The sequence below is a fragment of the Carcharodon carcharias genome, chromosome 23, assembly GCF_017639515.1.
Source record: "Carcharodon carcharias isolate sCarCar2 chromosome 23, sCarCar2.pri, whole genome shotgun sequence".
Classification (NCBI taxonomy): Eukaryota; Metazoa; Chordata; class Chondrichthyes; order Lamniformes; family Lamnidae; genus Carcharodon; species Carcharodon carcharias.
This window is the reverse complement of record NC_054489.1, coordinates 11,522,152-11,546,373: the sequence shown is the minus strand read 5'-3', so window position 1 is coordinate 11,546,373 and position 24,222 is coordinate 11,522,152. Positions and strand designations below refer to the sequence as shown.

General features: G+C 40.8%; 1 protein-coding gene across 2 annotated transcripts in view; it reads left to right on the top strand.

Moving 5' to 3' along the window:
* Positions 1-20,313, top strand: part of med1 (mediator complex subunit 1) — a 51,702-nt gene extending 31,389 nt beyond the window's left edge. The window contains exons 13-17 of one of the 2 annotated variants that reach the window (XM_041173293.1): positions 5,226-5,347; positions 6,056-6,257; positions 8,455-8,550; positions 9,490-9,595; positions 10,855-20,313. In XM_041173293.1, the coding sequence (XP_041029227.1) occupies positions 5,226-5,347; positions 6,056-6,257; positions 8,455-8,550; positions 9,490-9,595; positions 10,855-14,083 (3,755 nt within the window). In that variant the 3' untranslated portion in view covers positions 14,084-20,313. The remainder of the gene's footprint in view (positions 1-5,225; positions 5,348-6,055; positions 6,258-8,454; positions 8,551-9,489; positions 9,596-10,854) is intronic. The other variant, XM_041173294.1, reaches the window with a different exon arrangement.
* Positions 20,314-24,222: the final 3,909 nt, after the last annotated feature.

Sequence of the window (24,222 nt, the reverse complement as noted above, 5' to 3'; positions counted from 1 at the left end):
AGATGTTAGGCTGACTGGCCTACAGTTTCCTGCTTTTTGTCTCATCCCTTCTTGAACAGGGGCGTGACATTAGCAGTTTTCCAATCCTCTGGGACCCTCCTGGAATCCAGTGAGTTCTGGAATATTTCAACCAACGCCTCCATTATCTCTGCAGCCATTTCCTTTAAAACCTTTGGATGCAGGCCATCAGGTCCTTGCAACTTGTCTGGCTTTAGTCCCAGTAGTTTGTCAAATACTTTGTCCCTTATGATAGAGACTCCTAAAAGATTGTTCCTCCCATTAGCTCCTTGCTTATTTGATATCTTTGGAATGTTTATAGTGTCCTCCACCGTGAAGACCGATGCAAAATATTGGTTTAAGTTATGTGCCATTTCCCTGTTCCTCATTATAAATTCTCCAGTTGCATCCTCCAAGGGTCCCTTGCTCACTTAAGCTACCCTTTTTGTTTTTATATACCCTTAGAAGCTCTTGCTGTTTGTTTTTTATATTTCTTGCCAATTTACTTTCATAATCAATTTCCTCCCTTTTTATTAACTTTTAAGCTTAACACAATCAAACAGTGTCAATGTGGTTTTGTGAAAGGGAAATCATGTTGGACAAATTTGCTAGAGTTCTCTGAGGATATAACAAGCAGAGTTGACAAAGGGGAACCGGTAGATGTCGTCTATTTGGATTTCCAGAAGGCATTCAATAAGGTGTCACATAAAAGGTTATTGCACAAGATAGGAGCTTATGATATTGATCCACTGGTTTTCGCCGCATTATATGCCTTAGTTTTTGATTGGACACTCTCCTTGACCGCCTTTGTTAACCACGAGTGTTCATCCTTCTCATCGAGTAATTCATTTTGACCCGCTTAAATTTTTGCTGAGTGTTATGAAATATCTGCATAAATGCCTGCCATTGATCATCCACTGACCTTCCTCTTAGTCTATTTCCCACCCCGCTTTAGACAACTCTTTCTTCATACCTCTGTAATTGCCCTTATTTAAGCTGAGGATACTGGTTTGAGACCCAAGGTGATAGTCCTCAAACTGAATTTGAAATTCTACCATGTTGTAATCGCTACCCCCTAGACGATCCTTAACTACGAGATCTCTTATTAATCCTATCTCATTACACATTACTAGATCTAAAATAGCCTGTTCCCGGGTCGGCTCTGCAATGTATTGCTCTAAGAAACAATCCCTGATGCATTCTACAAATTCATCTTCCATGTTACCTCTGCCAATCTGATTTGTCCAGTCAACCTGCAGATTAAAATCACCCACGATAATTGTAGTGCCTTCTGTTGAAGAAGTTGACAGGATGCTCAACTGCCATAGGCATCACCCACATTTGTGATCCAGCCAAATCATTACCTAGAATAAATTGAATCCCTGCAATGGGCAATTTTCCCACCACTCCAACAGTCACTTTGTCTGTTTTCCACTTACTCTTTAAATTTACCTTCCACAATGGAATAGGTTTAACGTCTTCATGAATCCCACTTAACACCTGTTCCTGCAAAACTCCCTCTGAACAACAAATGTCACTATCCCACTACATTAAGGATTGACTAGCCCCTGTGTCTGTTTAAAATTTTAACATCTTTAGCTACTCCACCTGTACACATGGAAAGACTTTTCCTTCACATTCAAAATCTCTCAACGTTTCTGCAACCTGCTCCTCCGAATTCTCTTGGGTAAATTGTAAATTATGAACACGTTCCCACTTCTTTACTGATCACTGATTCTTCCTGTTTTATTTGTACGCAAACCACTGGTTTTTCCTGCGCCTGAACCTCAGAACCCGCAGTACTCTTACTCCCAGTACTTTTCTGCACCCCTTTAATTCCTACAGATTTTCCCTGCAAATTCCAGCACACTGGCATTGTGCGCCCAAGTTTATTACAATGAAAATGCCTCAGTTTTCAAATGTTGCTTCCACCTGGGAATTTCCACCTACTCTGTTGCTTCCCTGAATATCCGCCTTCCCTTCACCTTCCCATTTTCTATCCTTTTCCGATTTGAAAAGGTGACAGGAAAAAGGGTTTAGCTCTATGAACTAACTCAGAATCATCAGCTATCTCTGCTGCTTGTCTTCCCATTTGAACCCTCTGTTCTTCCAAATGAGTTCTCACTACCGATGGAATTGAATCATTAAGTTCTTCCAGAAGAATTACTTCTCTAAGAACTGCATATGTTGTTCTCTATTTTTAATGTCCGTATCCACCAGTCAAAATTACTTTGTTTTACTCTTTCAAACTCAGTATAAATTTGCCCGGGCTGTTTTCTCATATTCCTAAATTTCTGCCTGTATGCCTCGGGCACCAATTCATACACGCTCAAAATAGCCTTTTTTACCACATCACAATCCACCAACGTTTCTCATGTGCTCTAGCCACCAACCTGGATTGTAACAACAATGTCCAGTTTTCCTGTGGCCATTCCATCTGTTTAGCTATCTTCTCAAATGCTTCAACATCTTTTTCCTCAAACTTTGGAAGTGCTTGTACAAATTTAAACATTGCCCTACTAGGTTTTAGTTTAAAGGTTTTTTCATCATCAGAACTTTCCCCAGAATCTGAGGTCTCTTTTTTAACTTCCAGCCTTTTAAGCTGATATTTTCTGCCTTTTAATTCTCTCTTCCATTGCTAACTTTTCCCTCTGGAGCTCAAGTTTTCACATTTCCATTAATTTTTGAAATAATCTTTCTTTTTCCCTTTCTTTTTCTGCTGCCTCTAGTTCCAGTTTTTTCATTTCCAATTCATTTTCCTTTTCATTTACCTCCAGCTCAAGTTTTCTCAGTTCCTTTGCTTGTTTAAATTCAAGCCTCTTCATTTCTAACTGAAGTCTCACTATCTCCAGATGTGACTCACTAGTGTCAGGCATCACTTCCAACTTTAAATGCTGTGCTATGCCTTCAATTATATCTGCTTTCCTGGTCCCTGCAGGCAACCCCAATTGTAATTCATCCACCAATTCCAGTAACTTAACTTTAGTTACCCTTTGTAAACCAGCCAATGTTATAACTTCAACTTCTAAACAAGTCTGAGCAACTGCCAAAGCAATATTGCAGTCTCACCATTATAAAAAACCTCACCCAACTCCTGAATTCAATGTGCTTCTTGTACTCATAACCTTAAGATTCACCAACTCCAAAAAAATCAAGGAATATCAAATATATCCCGCAAAGAACTCCCAGCTATGTTGTGGCGCAGCTGATGGTAAACGCCGGATTGTTCAAATCCCAAAGGGAAACTTGAAACAACTGCCACAACTTGTTTTGCAATTTGTATAAATTTTGAAATGCATGCCCTGAATTCAGTAGTAACAAGACCACCAAGTCTAATAGGTTTTTACAAAACTAAATTAAACATTTATTAATAGAAGAAATGACTTTAAATACATTCATAGATCTACAAATTACTACAATGATAATTTCTAAATCCACTGCTCAATCTAACTCCCAGTTACACTTTCGTTGAGGCAACAGTAAGAAACACAGATTTTAAAAGACCCAGGCAAAGAAACATGATACCCTGAACAAGTTAACTTCAGAGTGAGTTTTCTTAACTTTGGTCCTTTAAAGACAGCAGCTTGAGGCATAGATGCTGAAGGTTTTTCACGCACTTGTAGGATTTTAAAAATGCCTTCCCTTCCACACAGTTCTTGCTCCTTCTTTACACATATCTTTCTCTTTGAATGCAAATACCCATTGTTTCACTATGTCTTTGGACTTTCCCTCCCTAATAATAAAACCCTCTCAGAGCACTAGGTTTTACCAGTAATCTTTGGGAAAAATAAACACACTGTTTCGAAACTTCACCTGGTTAGGTGACACTTTTCATCCCTCCATTGAAAACAATCTAGTCTGGTTTATTTCAAAATGCAAATGTTTCCTTAACAACTATGTTTCTAAACTTCCCCATGTTTATCTAATTAACAGTTCAAACCTAACCTCTCCTCTTAGATCAAAGCACCCAGACTAGATGCTTCTAATTCAATTAAATCTCACACATACACATCCCACTATTACTCTATTTTACAATAAATTCCAATAACATTGAGAATTATTATATCCTCTTGACACGTAGTAAAGTATGCCAAGGCACTGCACAGAACCATTATCAATCAAAATGTGACACTGAGCCATATAAGGAGATAATAAGGCAGATGACATGAGGTAGGTTTTAAGGAGTTTCTTAAAGGAGGAGAGAGAGAGGTGGAGAGGCTTTGGGAAGGAATTCCAGAGCATAGGGCTCAGGAAGCAAGTGTGTCTTCTCTCCAATATTACCCTTCAAACAACTGTTCCATAAGGAAAACCAGATGCACAGTGTCAGAAAGATCAGAAACTACCAAAGAGCTGTTTGGTTGACTCCCAGATATGTTGCTGATCGCAGCTATGGAATAGTAATTGAACTCAGTGCCCCTAGATTGGAGAGAGTTTAGAAAGATAAAGTCATCCAGGGTTCTTGCTTCTGTTATGTGTTTGAAATTTGATTAGGAGCAGAATCGGCCTTGTCTGTGATCACCTTGTGGATTCAACCCTATGCCCCCCCCCCCCCCCCCCCCCCCCCCCCCCCCCACCACCACCACCACCACCACCACCACCACCACCACCACCACCACCACCACCACCACCACCACCACCACCACCACCCCCACCCCGGACAGTAGCTGCCCACATTTGCCTCCAGGTGAATATGTGATAAGTAGCTGATGAGGCAAGAAAGCAGAAGGCTGTACCCCACACGTTTCTGAGAGAAGGGGAGGAAATTGGGCAGGGAAAGATTGGATTTTTAAATTGAAACTGCCCTGTTCCCCTTGTCCAGGATCAACCACTTTAGTCTAAGTAATAGTTTGAGTTTAAAATGTTTTCAAAATAGAATTTGAGACTGTTAACTTTGGACACTAAGTAATCTACTGCTGAATTTTAAAAAGCATGCTCATGCCATCTAGTCGTGAAAGCAGATACTACAAGAGAATAAAGTAAATGTTTCTGTTGCACCCTATTGGTAGAAATGGATTATAGACCATAGTAATCTGTAGAATGAGCATTTACTGTAACATATTTCACCATGTTCTTTTTAAAAGGAATGGATAGTGTATACAGTTTGTTGTGCTTTTAGCTCAAAAATCAACCAGAACTTAGATATGTGCCCATTATATTTGATACATAGTCTTAACAGAAGAATCACAAGTTCACTATTTCTTCCCATGACCATGTATCTTTCTGGACAGGTATCCCGCTGTTCGATCCTCCTGCCACTCTAGTTCCACTCTATGAACTGATCACGCAGTTTGTACTCTCAGGGAAGGATGGCACCTCATCAACTTTGAAACACAACATGCGGTTTTATGCCGTGAGTGACAGTAATACTGGAATTTATAGACTTGTTATAATCCTGGTTATTCATTTAAAACATTACTGTTGATTTATTTATTAGCTGATTTGTGGTTCTACATGATGAGTCAGCTGACCTCAGCTGGGACACTGTTAGCCCCACCCATGTTTAGATTTAGGAGCGGAAGCATCAGCCACTGCTCCTGCTTACTATTCATAGGCACCTCTCTTGGAGAGTAAGCAGCTGTGTGGGCATTTGGTAAGAGCAAAGCCAGATTTGACTCTGATTTCCTCCACAGTTAAATGTCTGTGGTTCACTGTCCTCACTTACACATGAAGGAGGTCTCTCAAACTCTGTGAAACTGTAAAGTAGCAAGTCTCATAGTCTTTTAGAAAGATGGAGAGCAAGTTGAGGTTATATCTTCTGAATTAAATATTCAAAAACCCTGTCAATTTTCAAGTAGTTGCATATGGCAGACACACAGTCTTTCACTGTTTCTTTTGGGTGACTTCTGTTCTGTACATTTAAGCAAGGTGGAATGGGTGGTGGGAGAGAGAAAAAGAAATGAAGAAAGCCCTGCATTTTGACTAGTATCTTCCTCTGGATAACATCTATGATAAATGTATTTTGCAGGTTAACTGGAAACATGATTGTTTCATTCTGCTTAATTTGGGAATTCATGACATATTTAACTAAATTAAACATTTGATGTTGGTGTTTTGCCAGTCTTTGCCAGGCCAGCAGCATTGCTACTTTCTGAACAAGGACGCCCCAATCCATGATGGAAGGTGCCTGCGGGGAGCGCTGCTTCATAAAATCCCTTTCCGGCACCCAGGCCAGGTGCCTCAGATTCTAGAACTTATCCGACACCAAGTGTCCTACAACACACTGATTGGGAGCTGTGTGAAAAGGACTGTACTGAAGGAAGGTATGTCGAGGTGTTGCATGAAAGAACCTGATTGCCCTGCATATTGGGATTTTATGTTTATCCTTTACAAAACAGCTGTGCTCAGATTTGTACTCCCCTGTGGGGCAAACAGGAACTTGTCAGTTCTGCTATTTAATGGTTGAAAATACCTTCTGCAACTAAACAAATATATGCTACCAACTTCCTTGTGACAATTTTTACCCTTGAAAAGACGACAGGATGGATTTGTTGTGACACCGTGAAGTCTGATGGAATGTCTGTGCAGCAAACACAACACTTACCAGCATGGCAGCTTTCCCAAGTGTTTTTCAGGGTTGCCCCTCACTACTTATTCATGGTCAGTTTCTGGCTCATAGGGCTGAGCACTGAGAAAGGGAAGGGGCAGAAATTTCAGCATGCCAGTAGCCTTTAAAGGGCAGGTGGATAATAAACCTTTTTGTAAAGGTTGTAAGTATGTTTTGTCCATTCACAAAGGGCTATTTGGGGAGAAAAGGTGGCCCAACAAAATCACCTTGTTGGCAAGATAAATCTGCAGGCAGCAAACCAAGTGTGTGAGCTTGTCATTGAGTGAGCTGCACCCAAAACCCCCCCCCCCCCCCCCCCCCCCCCCAACCCCTGGTTGCTCAATGGTACTCACTTTTGTGCTATTTAGCATTCCAGGAAGTGGTGGTGAAAAAGTGACTTCAACTCTGTGCTGTGCTCCCTGTGTTGCAGGTTGGCTGCCGGTCTCTTTGCGGAAGGTGGCATCAGCCTGCAACTGGCTTCATGCTGACCTGGAACTTGTAGGACCAATTACACTTGGCCAGTAGCGGGCATGGTTTGAGGCATAACAAGTGGGTGTGCACAGACTAGCTTTTGTACCTGCTGATCATCCTGGAATGCAGCCTTTCACCTTATACCACCTCAAAAATACTGCATTTGAAGTGTAACATTTTTCAAGAAGGTTTCTCATTATGCACACTCAGCAAAAAAAAAAATCAGAGATTATGCAAACAAATGTGCTGTAAAATGGAACAAAATGCTAGAAAAAAAATCTTTTAAAAATGCCGTTGCTACGGTGCTGTCCCTTGGGCCCATTCCAAATAGGTGAAGTGAACATCCTGTAGAGTCAGTCAGAAATCATTTCAGTCTATTATATTTAAATGAAAACATGCCTTGTTTCCAGCCAGGCCACATCAGGTCCGTCTGAGATCCTGCCAGAAAACGGAGTTCACCTATCCAGCTTATTCAGGGTTTTCCGGTCCTCATTGCTTGTTTTGCTCCTGCTCAACTGGCCAGAATGTCTATCTTTCCAAATTATGTAATATATTGTTTAAGGCTGTGTATTCACGTACCCAGAGAGCAACAGTCAAAAGTCCTGAAATTGTTGTTCTTTTTACATGTGTTATGAACAAGTGGGTGCCATAACAACTTCACTTTTATGGGTCCATCACTCACTGTTTGCCCTCAAAGTGGCAGATCTTTTTCCTGAATTGCTGGGTAATTGTTTTTACAGCCTAAAAGCTTCCTAGGCCACTTCAGTGGGCCTTCAGAATCAACTGCATTGTGAAATAGCAGTCAGGTACTGGCCAGCAGCTTTTCTATACTGAAGTTTATCCATGGACCAGTTGTGTCTTTACAACAATCTGGCAGCTATCATGATCGCCGTTCTGGTATTTGCTTTTAATTGCCAAATTTGTTGAATTCAATTTTGTAACCTGCCATAGTGAGATTTGAACTCTATGCACAGGGTCATTTAATATAAAGGCAAGGAAGTGAGAAATTGGCTGGGGCATAGTTGGAATATTAGATGGAGTTCAGTATTTGTAGCATGTTAAAGCCATAAGGCTAGTAGAATGAGGGTTATGATGAAAGGTGTGAAAATTGTGAAGATTTTTTGTACTGGAATAAAGAGGGAAGCAACCTTTTGATATTGATCCTTGCAAAGAATTTCATAATTTTAAGAACATCTATTAGCTCATGCTCACTTAAGAACTGGATGACAATCCCAAGTTAATTTGTTAACAACAGACAGAGGAAAAATTGTTGGTCAAATCAGGGTTCGACCTCATTCCCGGAGTGAAAAGAAACAGCAGGGACCGCACCTTCCAACCTGTTGATCAGAACAATTGTAAACTTGTCTTCCTTTTTAAAAAGAAAGGACGTTTATTCCTTTCCTGCACTGCTTTCTTATTAAGTGTGAATTGTTTCATTACAGATTTACCTGGTCGTTTGCAATTTGAGGTGTGCCCACTGACTGATACCAGCTTCAGCCTGTCCTTCCAGCACCCAGTCAATGACTCGCTCGTCTGTGGTATACTGCTTTACTAACCCAAATCTTTGGCTAGTTTGTTGTGACCTGACGGGAAAACCATTTTGTACAATACTCGTTACTGGGACTAGGTTCTGAAACATCAGTTTTTGTAACTGCTCATAAAATACCTGCAGCAACACAAGATCTACATTTGTTATGGTGCAGTTTTTTTTCAGAGTGCCTTTTTCTCTGAATTTTTGCCCTTTGATTGGTGCTGAAGTGCAGTTTATACAGACAGTGCCCAGCAGTATTTTGTCCAAATGGCCATTTTTCATGTATAAGCCTAAGATAGGTAGCAAATGCCTGTGTTCTGTCCAACCATGACGGGTATTGTAGCTGAGCCCACTAAGCACAGACCAGCGACTAAACCTGGGATCGTCCTGTGTGCATGTTGGTCGGTGCATTCAACCATCTGGCGAGCCTCTTAAAATCATAGCATCTGACAGCACAAATTCAGCTCTACGTACATGCGCCAGCTCCTTGAAAGAATTAGTCCCCATTTCTGCTGTTTCCCCATAGTCCTGTAAATTTCTTCCTCTTCGAGTATTTATCCAATTCCCTTTTGAAGGTATTATTGAACCTGCTTCCATCTCCCTTTTCAGGGAGCGCTTTCTAGATTACAACAACTCACTATGTGGCCTCTGTTTCTTTTGCCACCATTAAATAAAGGTCAAGGAGGGGGTACCCAGCTTTGAACTGAGGGCTTCTTGATCTTCGGTCAAAAGCTCTACCTCTGAGCTATGCCTTTTACCAAAATAATTTTAAAATGATCTCTAGACTTTCTCAGACTCTGCATCTCGTTCAATTATGTTTAAATGTCACCTTTGCTCTAAACAATCAATGTGTTATTTTGAAGGCTCTCAAAGAGTAATCAGTACTCAGTTCTGTTCTCAGGTGTAGCTTCTCCATTTCAATTTTCAATGCTGTTTATTTTGCCAGTTGTGATGGATGTGCTGGACTCCAGGCAAGTGAGCTGTAAGCTCTATAAAGGACTGTCCGATGCACTCATCTGTACTGATGACTTCATTACCAGAGTGGTACAGAGGTAAGGGTCTTCTCTATACTGAATGTATTCCAGAAAAAGGAGGGTTCTGGGTGGGATTTACTGATTAACAGTCATCGAATAACTCTTTCCATCTTTATTCAATAGCATTTTGAGATTTATACCAGAATTCTGGAGATCACATTCTCCAGTAGTTTAGTGGGAAGAGACCTTGTTTGGTTTAGCATTGAAACATAAAGAACAGAAGCTCTTGGGCTGAATTTGAGATCAGCATTCTGGGCTCGAGAGGAAGATTCAGCTCGAGTATCCCACCCCTAATCACTTTGCTGCTAGTTCTCCTGGAAAAGTTGGGACATCAGGTGAAAAAAAATTGGGGTAGATTGTGATACTACCCATAGCTGAATAACCTGTTAATAACTCATTCATTTCTCAGTTGGGAGGCAAACCACTTTTGGGCTGCCAGTTAACATCAAATGGTACTCTTTAAAAAGCTGTTACATTAGTTACTTCTTTTAACGCATTCTGTTTCTGGTTGGTCTTCAAGTAGCAATGTTAGAAAAAAGGCAGCTAGTGGGCGACACTACATAAGAGGAGGGAGGTGGTGGGACAGTGGTATTATCACTAGTATTCCAGAGACCATGGGGTAATGCTCTGGGGACCCGGGTTTGAATCCGGATGGTAGAATTTGAATCCAATAAAAATCTGGAATTAAGTCTAATTGCTGAATGTCATAAAAACCCATCTGGTTCACTAATGTCTTCCATTAGGGAAGGAAATCTGCCATCCTCACCCAGACCCACGTCAATGTGGTTGACCCTTAAATGCCCACTGAACAAGGGCAGTTGGGGATGGGCAATAAATGCTGGCCGAGCCAGCAATGCCCACATCCCATGAACAAATAAAAAAAAGATAGAGTACAGAAAAGGTAACTTTAAGACTGCAACAGTTTGTTTTCATAAAGGATCTTCAATATGTGGAATAACCTCCATCAATGTGGTGTACGAAAATGTTGAATTATTTGAGTTAGATACTGTGACATGACTTCTGAATGAATGAGCTTGAATGGGCTTTCTCCTCTATGTATTATGTAAAGTGTATTGTGGAATGGAGTGGGCTCACATCTGTTCATATTGCTGAGTTGCTGATAAATTCAAAGATGCTTCTTATTTTATTGAATTCCACTTTCAGGTCAAGCTGAACAGTATTGTACCGTGAATAAACTTTGGGGTTGGTGGGGAGGGGGTCACTGATGAATGAAAATAAACTTGGGTGACGTTACTGATGCCACTTATGTTTTACAGATGCATGTCCATCCCCGTGACGATGCGAGCAATCCGTCGAAAAGCTGAGACCATCCAAGCAGACACACCGGCCTTACCCCTTATTGCAGAGACCGTTGAGGACATGCTGAAAAGGAATCCACCCCCCGCCACCAGTCCAGGCTACAGCACACAACTGGGCAACAATCCAGCAAGCGGCACCACGACTCCGACCAGTACCTTTCCCGGGCCCATCTCCACCATCTTCAATTTGGGAAACATGGGCGTGAAGGAAAGGCACGAATCAGGGCACGGGGAGGATTCCTTTAAAGTAAACCAGAATCCCATTCTGACTAGTTTACTGCAAATTACAGGGAGTGTCGGTTCATCCATTGGTTCAAGCCCCACACCACCCGGTCATACACCACCACCAGTATCTTCCCCTGCAAGTAATACCAAAAATCACCCCATGCTCATGAACCTACTCAAGGACAACCCAAGCCAGGATTTCTCTACACTGTATAATAGTAGCCCCTTGGAGAGACAAAATTCTTCATCGAGCTCTCCTAGAATTGATGCGGCTTCAGGCAGCACGAAACAGAAAAAGAAGAGGACGAGGTCACAAACAGATAAGCCCAAGCAGCAACAGACTGAAGAGGACTTCCAGAGAGAACTCATATCCATGGACTTTGATGCTCCGAACAGTGTCTTTGATGTAAACCTGGCCGGAGATTCTTTGGACACTCCGCACATCACCCCTGCCCCCAGTCAATGTAACACACCCCCTACTACATACCCTCCAACAGTGGTGCACTCTCAGCAATCCAGTATGCAGAGAATGGTGCGGCTACCTAGTACGGACAGCATTGGAGCTGATGTCACAGAGATTCTATCCGATATAGCAGAACAGACAGCAAAGCTGGCCACCACTGGGGACAATTGCCAGTCCATTGGGACGCCTGTCCGTGATTCTTCAAACTCTTCTCATTCTGCTGTAAACAGCACGTTTGACACGGATGTTTTTCAAGGTGAAGGTAATGAGAACACATACACTGATCCTGCAGATTTAATAGCAGATGCTACTGCTACTCCAACCAGTGACTCTTCAAACCAGTTTTTTCCTGATGGAGTGGATTTTTTATTGGATAATCAAGGTGGGAGCAATTTTGTGAGTGGCTATTTTGATGAGAACAGCCAGGGTGGAGATGTCGACGACACAAAGAGTTTTGCTTCACAGGCCCTTGGCTCGATGAATGTGCAGACAATGAGTGGTGACACTGGAGATCGCTCCAAAGGGAGCAGCCACACAGACATGGTGGATTTCAGTATGTTTACGGGCAGCAGCAAGTCTTTAGGACCATCCGATGGGATGGAACATAGTGGGAATCAGAGCCCTTTGTTGAGCACAGTGGAGGTCGGAAAAATGGACAAATCTCAAAAACAGCGATCTGCTAAGGAAGGAAATGGCAGTGGGAACAGCAATTTATCAGGAATAGGCATTGATGGAAAGCCTGGGAAACGCACCAGGACGCCATCGAATGAAAGCAAAAGCAAAGAAAAACCTCCAAAACGTAAGAAAACTGACTCAGAAAGTAAGTCCCCATCTCATAGTGTGTCGAGTCGTCCTTTCACTCCACCAGCCAGCACCACTGGTTCCAAATCTCCTGGGAGTTCCAGCCGGTCACAGACGCCACCTACTGGGGCTACGCCTCCGATCCCAAAAATTACAATTCAGATTCGCAAAGAGATGGTTGGCAAATCGTCTTCACATAGTCAATTTGGGTCAGGCCCTTCATCCAGCAGTAAAAGTCACCACTCTCATTCCTCCAATTCCTCTTCCTCCAGCAAAGTGAAAAGCAACAAATCCGAAGGCTCTTCCAGTTCCAAAATGAGCAGTAGCCTTTACCCAGGCCAAAGCAGTACCAGTTCGAGCCAGTCCAAGAGTTCTTCTCAGTCCATGGGAAAACCCAGCTCTTCTCCAGTTACCAAGCATGGGTTGACCAGTAGTAGCAGCTTGAGTTCCAGCAACAGCAGTAGCAACAAAATGAAACCTCAAGTTAAGTCATCTTCCCTGGTTAATCCATCTGGAGGAAAACCCAATGTGTCGCCCTCCCACTCGAGACCTTCAGGCAACTCGGACAAACTTTCATCACCATTGAAGCCCATTCCAGGGACGCCGCCTACAAAAGCTAAATCCCCAGTTAGCTCTGGTTCAGGAAGTTCTCACATGTCGGGGTCTAGTTCCAGTTCAAGCATGAAACAGTCCTCTGGTATGGCATCCTCCAGTTCTTTGAGCCAGAAGCCTCCAACCTCCTCATCATCTTCCTCCTCGTCCTCTGCTTCCTCAATGTCTTCATCTCAAAATGCTCATGGAAATTTAATCAAGGGAAAATCTCCAAGTCGAACCAAGAAGCCATCCTTGACTGCAGTGATAGACAAATTGAAACATGGTGTGGGCGGTGTAGGCGGTTCAGGTACAGAAGACTGTCCAGATGGTCAAATGACTACAGCAACAATGCCTTCTACTCATAGCTTGCCATCCAAGCACAATATGTCCCCTGCAGATTACCAGGGAAAGCGAGAGAAAAGCGACAAAGAAGGAAAATCCAAGGTCTCTGTCTCGGGCAGCTCGGGTGACAGTGGAAAGAAATCTTCCGACTCCAAGAATGGTGGTGGTACTGGTGTGGCAAAAATTATCATTAGCAAGCATGATGGTGGTTCTCCTAGCTTTAAGGCCAAAGTAACCTTGCAGAAACCAAGTGATGGTAGTGGTGATGGTTTGAGACCACAGATAACTGGTGCAAAAAACTATGGCTCACCCTTGTTCAGCGGTTCAACACCGAAACACGAACGCTGTTCACCAAGTTACAGCAAGTCTCCTGCCTACACTCCTCAAGGTGGAGATAGTGGCAGCGAATCTGGATCGTCCTTTGCTGAGAAATCCCATCAGAACAGTCCGAGCTCAGATGACGATATCCGGCCACTCCCCGAGTACAGTTTGGAAAAGCATAAAAAGCACAAAAAGGAGAAGAAGAAAGGGAAGGACAAGGATCGCGACAGAGACCGGGACCGTGACAGAGACAGGGAGAAGAAAAAATCTCACTCCAGCATCAAACAAGAAAGTTGGTCAAAGTCTCCAATTTCAACTGACCAATCCTTATCAATGGCAGGGAACACATCCCTGAACTCTGAAAGGTCATCTCGCCCTAGCCCAGCATTTTTGATTGGCGATGATGATGACCTCATGAATGTGGCTCTGATTGGTAACTAAAATGAAGTGCATTGTTCTTAAAGCAAGACTGTCAATTGTACGACTATAGTATTTTGTTTCTGATTATACAAGCTGATAACTCGCTCTGATTTCGGCAGGTGCCTCAGATCTGCCATGCATTCATAACAAAGTTTTCAAGGTGTTAAGTTTGTCATTGTTTTTGATGTCAGCAACCACTTATCAGACAGTGTATGTGAAATGTAACTATTTTTTGTACATTTTTGAAGGGTTGGGCTTTGTCAAGTTTTACATAAACATTTTGTGTCTTCCCTTAACAACAGTTTTTTAAGGGAACAAGGTCCACCCAAGTGTGGGGGCCCTTGTATGAAGATGCCCTCCCCCAAAACAAAGGATTAGGCTCAGAAAAGTCTTAGCAAAGCTTTGAAGCTTCTCATCCTAGCTCTATCTTATTTGTGTTTGGCTCCTGCATTTTACAATGTTTTTTAATGACAAATCTATTTTAAAATCAAAAGAGGCTGAGGCTTTGTGTGTTAAAAGTCTTTCATAGTTTTCAAATAAAGATGGCCCCTGTGAGAATTTTCCCCTTGACTCCCATCCCACATGCAAAAGATAGTAGATTTTATTTAACTATTTGCAAGGCCCAGATTCTTTTATGTAAAAACCTAAGATGCTTTTAACATGCTTTATTTTTACTATTTATTAATCTCTTAATTTCAGTATTGTTTCATATGCTTATTGAAATCATTTTTTTAACAGTTTCCAAAGCTTCTTTATAATCCTTTTTGAAGTCAAAAGTTGTACATTGCTTCGAATACACAGGTTGTGCTGCAATTCCCTTTCACGTTTTTGTGAAGAGTAAGAATATGTACTATTATTTGTATTAACACTTTGAGGCTGATGGTTTTGTTTATTTGAAGGACGTTTCCAAAATATTTTTGTCAACTTGTGTCAGAATTCAGTGTGAGAATTTGTCTTGCAATTCTTCCCATTTCCTCCTAGTTTCATATCATGAGTTTGGTGATAAAGGATTTTGCATGCAAACAACCAAAGGGCTTAAATTGAAAGCATGCACCCATTATCTAAAAACCGAACCAGCCAAACTTTCTAACTGATCTCCTAGATGTGTATTACATTTGACATAATTTTGTGTCCACAGCGTAACCTGTGGTACATAAGTCTTCTCCCTTTTGTCTTGATGATAGATTGGGGCGCCCCCATGAGACCATTAATTAATTGTATGCAAATGCTGTTCCCAAAAAGAGGGAGAGAAACCTGGCATAGAATGGTATCTGCTACACATGGCAGTAACTCTTTACACTCCCCAGAAGAAAAAGGCTAAAAGGTGTTAAAACGGAACAACGCTTAATAGGAAAATTTAAGAGCTCGTGTCCCGACTTCCCATTCTTGGTGGAGAGGGTCCTTGCCTACCGTTATCCATTTGACCTATATTTATTGGAATAGCGAAGCATCTTTAAAGCAATTGTGTCATCCATGCAACAAGATCGTGAAAAACATAGACCAGTGCTCAACCTGACTTTGTCCCTGTGCTGGATGGAAGTTTCAATTTGAGGCTTCAGAAATGAAGAAACGATCCAGATTGGATTCTCTATAAATGTAAAAAGGAAGTTTCTTTCAGTGTTGTTCTGACACCACATTTTAGTAAAAGCTACAGATCTTTCTTACAAGTCATTTACAAAACATTTAAGAGCATAGCGTAACTGCACCAACTGTCCATATCCACCTCAAAGCAACTGTTGAAGTCCTGAAAATTAAATTTGGGATCCTAAATTTTTATTGAATTGTTCAGACCTCAACAATGGTTCAGCTAATGGAAGAGTCTTTTCCTTTGCCCTGCATGTTGTTGTCCAGTTTGGCCAAAGAAGTCATATTCAATAGTATTGCCAAAAAGAAGTTCATTGGCATTTTGCTCAATTGATTAATGATTTTGATTAATGATAGGAGATGCATGATCAGTTACAATTTATCCAGTGTATAAGGGTGACTACAGAATGTACTGAACAGCTGTGAATGGTCTGCGACCAGAATCTAATATGTTGTATTGAGCACATTGCGGGTACTTTTTACTGAGCATGGGTGAAAGACTGGCAGTTATGGATTGGACACTTGTTTTGCACCCCACCTGATTTTGTTTTTCCCACTGAAATGAATGGAAAGAAAAGCTTTGGGATGTTAAATAGGCAGATGATCCACACTGCCAGTCTTCTGTCCACACTCAAAAGTGAAAATTCTCCTCATTCTCTTATTTTAGAGCAGTTTTTGACTGTACCAGTGCCAGACCAACCTTAAGAGAACTTCCTTTCCTCTTCCCACTGACCTCAGCTCAAATTCTGTTATTCACCAAATGTACATTTGTTGTGTTAGTGTGTCCTTCATCACCTTTACTTACAATCACCCTTCACATTGCTCCAGTCCTCAAGGCACTGACTCTTATAAGGGTAAGGAATACAAACAGCAGCGGCCCACCGTTACTGCACCCAAGTAGCCGTCTTCTCAAAGCCATGGCAGTGAGTGTCAGCAGCCTCTTTGACTGTGAAGGGTGTTGTTCCAAAGTCCAGCCCTGTTCTTGCCCAACATCCTATGCACTTCAGTTTACAAACAATATCATATGGTAATCAGCAGGAGGAATGCGGGCTGACCGCCCCCTACCTGGGCAATTGATGTTGGGGCAACCCCAACTACGACCCTGGATGAGGTCAGTTCGCTCAGCAGAGACTGGGAATTCAACCTGTTTTTCATTGCTTAAAGCATGTGCATTTTGTGGTTGGAGAATACCTTGGTTTTTTTTGATAGTAGAATAAGTGGATTGTGGCAGTTTCTTCATGAAGGTGCAGATGATTCCCTGTTAGGAAATAAAGTATTTGTGGGAATTCCATCAGATGTCATTAGAAAGTATTTCATACAAGATTAATGACTTTTATTAGTAAAAATGAAGACACCGGTACAATTTTTTTTTAGAATCAATTGAAGTTGAAGAAAATTGCATTGACAATATTAAGAAAATATCATTAATTCACACTGAGAAATGTTTTTAAAGAATGAAATTAACTCCTGTCATTAACAAATGACAGCCTTTATCGAACCTGTAATTTTCAAATACAAGAGCTTACATTCATGTTGTTTTTGCCAGCAGTGTTACAAGTCAAGATTATATTCAGATTAAGGTGGGTAAAAGCCACAATTTTAGCAACAGTGTACTTCGGATTGCATTTGGCACAGTTCAACAGCTTGAAAGCATGCAGGTACTGCGACTTTCTCAACAACTGTATGTTTCATGCACCCTGGCTAAACACAGGTGTGATACCAAATTATAGAAGCAAAACATTACAGCACAGGAACAGGCCATTTGGTCCATTGAGTCTGAGAGGAACAGGCCATTTGGTCCATTCAGTCTGTGCCAGTGGTTTTCTCCACATGAACCACTATTTTGCTTGCTCCCTACACCCTTTATCTGCTCCTCTTTTGAGGAATTATCGAAATCTCTTCCAAAATAATTTATGGACTCTGCTTCAACTATGATCTATGGCTGAAACTTCTAAATTCCCCACACCCAATGTAAAAAAAAACTTTGTTTTAATCCTTTTATGATTGTTTTAAATTGGCACAATTTGTGAAATAAAAATGGGAAATGCTGAAAATGCACAACTGGTTAGTCAGCAGCTGAAAAGGAAAAGTTGGTTAATTTATGGTTGGACTTCTTCCCTGAACAGCTCCACTGGCAATTTTTAATCCATTCATCTCTTCCAGCTGCTGACTGGCCTGAAGTAGCTCCAATATTTTGTGCTTTTATTTAAATTTACAGCATGATGGTTTTCCTTTTAATCATCTCTGCAATTCTTGGATATGAAGTGTAGCAACCGTTGTTAATGGATTTTGAATTGGTTCTACTTTCTTAAGTATATCTCCAATTATTGGTTCCAGACTAAAATTCAGGGGGCAGGAGAAGAGCACAAAATATCAGTGAAAATATCAGAACTTTTATTGAGTATTAAGGTATGGGTAATGGTCAAATCACACTAGGTGAGTGGTCAGCCATGGTCTTATTGAATGGGGGAGCAGGCTGGAGGGGCTGATTGGCAGACTCCTCCTGGTTTGTATATCCGTAATGGTGCCAGAAATCTCAATGGAGGCCTCCTTTATCAAAACTGACTGAAAAGCGAATAGACATTTCTTGATATATTGTTGGAATTTTAATTTAAGCTGAACACATTGTACAATTTACATTTTCCCAGTGCTTTCTTGTGTTCTGTGCACCTGGATAGCTGGTGTAAAATCTGTTCCCAGTAGCCTCAGAGTAAAAGTTACTGCTTTGCATTAAGCCAAGCAGGACAGACCAGAACACTAATCTTTCATTCCTTGTCTGTGCTGAGTTTTAATTCGTAGCTGTGGCTTAGGTTCCCCTAGGCTTTAGGGAGGAGAAAAACCATCCTTGATTCCTCACCACTGCTCAGTGACCCCTGCCAGAAAATTTGTGGGTGCTAGGCAACAGCAGCTGTAATGTCCAACGTAGTCAAAGACCAAGACCAGACACCCAGTCTAGTCCAGAATGAAGAATTACGCTTTGGTGAGGCATCAGAGGGCACCTTGGAACTACCCCAGCAAGAGTCAGTGATGACAGTAACAGCAGAGAAAACTGGTACAGTAAAGCCATTTTAGAGTTCCTATTCTAAAACTAAAGATTACATTTTACCCCACCCTCTCAATTAGGCAGCCATTTTGAAGTGTGCATTGGTTGAGGTAATTGGTTGGCTCTGTATATAAAAATGAAAGTCAAAATGTGTGATTTTTCTTTTAAATTATTTCCAGAAGCATTCAAATATTTGGTTTAGAAAATATTTTTATACGTATTTTGGCATAACACCTTGTAATTTCCATTTGTATAATGATCTTATAGTGTGGCAACTAAGATTCCCAGTGTTTGCCTAAAGCTGATGTAGGTAAAGAAAATGGGGTGACTTTTTTGTATTGAGCAAGTTTTGCTTTTTCTTTCCATCCAGCATGTAAATGATTTGCACATTTCCTCTAATTTAACATAAAGGCTGGATTTGTGCCATAATTTTTTGCAAAATGTTAATGTTTTTCTGGCGCACGCATTGAAATAGATGGTGTTACTTTATGGTAAAAATATACAGGTGTTATTGTTCATACTTGGAAATAAACATTTTAGCAGGAGCATTTCTGTGTGTTAACATTGCATTTTCAGGAACCTGATCTGTATACTGCAGTGTTGAATGTTTCTGCATTGTAATTTTTGATGTTCCTATTGCATATGTTTTTCTTTAAAAATAAATTATGGGGAAGCTGGGGATGATTTGAAGTGCAATGTCCTTTCATTTTTGATACCTGTGTTTGACTGCAGCCCAGACTATTGGATTTCAAGAATTACCTGTGAAGTACATTTTAGAGTCTTAAAGGATACGGCACAAGAAGGCATTTCAGTCCATCATGCCTCTGTCAGCTATTTGACAGGGCTAGCCTATTAATTCCACTCCACTCCTTCAAGTATTTATCCAATTCCCTTTTGAATGTTACTATTGAATCTGTTTCCACCATAACTTAATGCAGCGCATTCCAGATTTTAACAACATACTGAGTAAAAAGAATTCTGCATGTCACTTCTGGTTCTTAAAATGCATGTCCACTGGTTACTAACCTTTCCGTCATTGAGAATAGTTTCTCTTTTTACTTTTATAAAAACCATTCATGATTTTGAACACTTCTCTCAAATATCTTAACCTGGATGAAAGGTAATCTCGACCTGAAACATTAACTTTGTTTCTTTCCATAGATGCTGCCTGATCTGCTGAGTATTTCCAGCATTTTTTTGTTTTTATTTCAGATTTTCAGCATCTACAGTATTTTGCTTTTCTCTTAACCTTCTAAACTCAAGAACAACCCCAGCTTCTTTAGTCTCTCCACAAAACTGACGTCCCTCATCCCTTTCTTTCCAGTAGATTTTTTCTGCACCCTTTCCAAGAATTTGACATCTTCCTGATGTGTGGTGTACAGACTTGAATACAATACTCGAGCTGAGGCCTAACCAGTGTTTTATAAAGGTTTATCATACTTTGCTTTTGTACTCACTGCCTCAATTGATAAAGGATTCCATGTGCTTTTTAAGTAACCTCAACCTGTCTTGCCACCTTCAAAGATTTGTGTATAAATACCCCCAGATCGTTCTGTTAATGCACCCCTTTTGAAATTGTAAATTTTAAAATGTAAATAAAATTTTAATTACTTGTGACATACAATTTCATTGTCTCGATCCAGTTCCTGGGGGGCTGCGGTACATTGTCAAAGATTGCCATCGAACTGCTAGATTTATTTTTGGCTTCACAGTCAGCTACTGTGGGTCAATTCGAAGTACCACATTTGGAATGATCCAGATTTGTGTGAAAGCTTTACTCTGTCTAACCTATCAGTCCTGGGCATACTTTATGCTGAGAAGTTTCCTATCACTGAAATAATTTGGCTTAAGTGGAATATCAGTGCAGAGGAGAAAGATGTCTTTGTTTAGCAATTTATCATGTCTCACAGATGTCCCAAAGCACTTTGCATAAAACAAATTACTTTGAGGTGCAATCATTGCTGTGCAGGCAACTGCAACCATTTTGCACACAGCAAGATCTCTCAAAAGGCTATATGATGGAAAGCCAGTTAAACTGTTTTATTTCGGGACAACAAGATAATATCTTTAAAATTGTGATGTATGATCTTTAAATCTGTCTGAACCACCGGGGCAAGTATATGGGTCTTATTTTAATGTTTCTTTCAAAAATTGAAAGGGAATTACTCCGAGGCTCCCTATGTAAAAGAAAACTTCCAGAAAACCTTTTGAAAGCAAGCTTAGGGGTTCTGCCACATTGGATCACGAGCCAAGGAGGCCTTTTTCAGATGTTTTGGTTAATGTTAAAGTGAGCTGGGATTGCTGCCTCTTGATGTTGATTTAGGAGAGTGAGGCATTCAAATAAATGTGTTTATTGGTTGATGGAGGCAGATTCCCTCTTGAAAGGGAATTGGATAAACATCTGAGGAGAGAGATTTGCAGAGCAAGGGGCAGGGGAGTGGAATGAGCTAAATTGCTGGAGCTGGAGCTGGCTGGTTGGTGGGTTTAGACATCCTTATGGATTAACAAGGTTGCAGATTCCGATACACAATTTAAATTGAGGGAGCTGATATTCGCTGGAGCAATGGCAAGGACATTGCAATCAATTTCAACACTCTTCAAATAGTAAGACAGGGTTCATGTCCCTGATTGTGATCTATGACTGACACAAAATGCTTGTGTACTGCATGTCAGAAGAATGTAAGGTTTGAATGGGTAAAGCATCAGATCTCACTGAGGGACGTGTATGGGATTAATTGAGCAGTTTGGTTAAAGAGACTGCACAGGCAGAATGAGACAAATGCCCTCCTGTGTAGTATTATTCTATGATTCCAGTCAACATCTCTTGGGGAGAAGCAAAAGTTGCAAAGAAGTAAAAGTCTGACTTCAGAGGTGGAATATGGAGACCAAATATGGAAACTGCATCAAAGCCAGAACCATTCTGTAACTTGGAATGGAATCTGGGAATGGAATGAGAGGCATGATCTAATTATCACTAATTTATGGTATGTAGTTGGGGTAATTGATTTGAGGATGTGTAGCTGAGTCAAGTTTCAGTTTCCTTTCAGCATTCTAATTACCTCATTTGGTGATGCCATCATTCAGATGAAGCTATGTCTGACTGTCATGGAAAATATCACGATTCAATTCAAAATGAACCCTAATTTACATCCCTCTCCTTATCTGAGGATTGCTGAAGCTGATTGAAGCATCCCTATGATTGCCCCAGCCAAGATGAACTAATTAAACTTATACTGCATAATAGAACCTGCAATCTTGCTAATTTGTCACACGTTCGTAGGAGTTTTTCTAGTGCCCTAGAGAACATTTATCTCTCAAAACCACCGAAGTCGTGTGTTTGTTGGGTGTAAATTGCTTTGGGATAGCCTGAGCACATGAAAGGCAAATCAATGCAAACTCTTTCTTAATAGGTTTTGCACCTCTGTGAATATTAAGTCATCCTCTCTGTGATTACATTCTGCAAATACTGTGGGCATTCAGTCAAAACACCCCACAATCAGCACCATTCTTGGACACTTGTTTTATGTTTCTGATGAATCACCTGAAAAATAAATTCTGAGAAAGTATTTATGGGATTGCAGCATTTGTTGAGTAATTGGTAATGATTCATCCAAACTAGAGGAATTTAGACATTTTTTTCATTGCAATATAAATGTCATAGGAATTATTGAGTATCTCTAGTCCAAATCCCACTTAATATTAGGAATCCAAATTACAGATCCATACACCCATTAATATTTGCATGATTAACTGGAACAGATGTAACTAATGTATGAAATGTATTGGAATTTATTTGGGCATGTTTAGAGTTTAATATGATGCTATATTTGGTTTGTTTAGTTCATTCATGTTAAACCAATCCAATAACACTAATTAAACAAATATTCTTCGTAGTCTGAGTGAAGGGCTATATTAGTTGACAGCCACTTAACTCTTGGCTTGCCATAGATCAAAGACTGCTGATGAACTTGAATGATATTTCCCAGAGATGAACAGAGTCTAATTAAGGTATTTATAACAATGACATGCTGAATAGAGCATTGCTTTCTTGTATGGAAATCCAAAACAAGAAGACATAATATAATTCAAGCTCAACTGATCAGCAGTGAAGTGAGGAAATATTTCTTCACAAAAGATTACATGTGCAATGGTCCAGAAAGCCATAGATGCAAAGTTAACTGACGTGTTCCAAAGGGAGATGATAATTTTTTGGCAATAAACATATTATGAAATATGGAGAACAAGCAGGGAATTGGGATTAAGAAATTAGAATTTCCATGCCATTTTCAGCACTGAACCTGGTACCATCAAATGTACATGACTTATTGCCACTGCTATCTCAACCATTGGGGAGCTAAGGATCTTTTGCCAGATACAGCCAGGTGTGGCAAATTGCTTGACCTGGAATTGATGGATTATTTCAGGGGCAAAGTGAGGGAAGAAGATTGCACCTATAAATATACAAAACTGATCTGATCAAGTGTATCTCAGATCAGCATGAACCAGAATCCCAAGGGTGAATGGAGGAGTTGGGGAGGGGGGGTAAGGGGACATTTTTGGAGCAATGGTGTGTAATGAAAAGACACACAAAAAACTGGTGAAATTCTCTCTACCTCAGTAAGTAAATAAAGAAATTGTAGGAAATTGGCAGTTTTGAAAGGTGCAAATTTTGATAATGCAATTTTGTTTGTATTTCATTAATGACAATAGAAAAAATCTTTTTAATTAGAAGAATTCCTCTTGCCTATTTTGAAGTATCAGTCATGTTCTTACAGTGTAACCATGGAGGGTTCCTCTTTGTCAATTTTGGCCATTCGCAAAATAATCTGTGCTTAACTTATCTGTGCAGCCAATCGTTATCATCAACAATCCCTCAAAATGAGGATGATGTCTGTCAGGCTTCATGACTTGTGTGCCTTCATGTGACTCAGCAGGCCAGTCCTGGAGCCACAGGTCTTTGGGCAGAGAGGGCAAGAATTGCCCTGAGGAATGGGATTCTCAAGCCAGGGTTCTGCTCTCTTTCCTTCCACTTTTACCACTTCTCCACAGCAGAGTTTATGCTGTCAGTTTCCAACCATGTTGCAGCTTGTTGGACAAGGCATTACCATGTGACATGATTTGTGGCAAGTTCCTCCCATGGGCCGATGTCAATTTGTCCCCTTTTCAATGAAGCCTTCAGAGTGTCTTTCTTGAGATTGGGTGCCATCCTCAAGTTGTGAAAGCAGGATCTGCTTCAGAAGCTGATTACTTGGCATGCATGCAGTATCTAGACCAGCGGAATAGATTTTGAATGACCCTGCATAATGCTGGAGGAATTGGCTACAGTGAGGATGCTGGAGTTTGTTTGCCTGTCTTCCTACTTGACTTTGAGTATCCCATGGAGACAGCACTGGTGGAAATTCTCCAGCGCCTGGAGGTGCCTTTAGTAGGTGACCCAAGTCTCACTGCCATATAGAATGATGGTGACAACAACACTGTTATAGACCAAAGGCAGCCAATTGGCATTCACCTACCTGTGTGACAAATCTACATA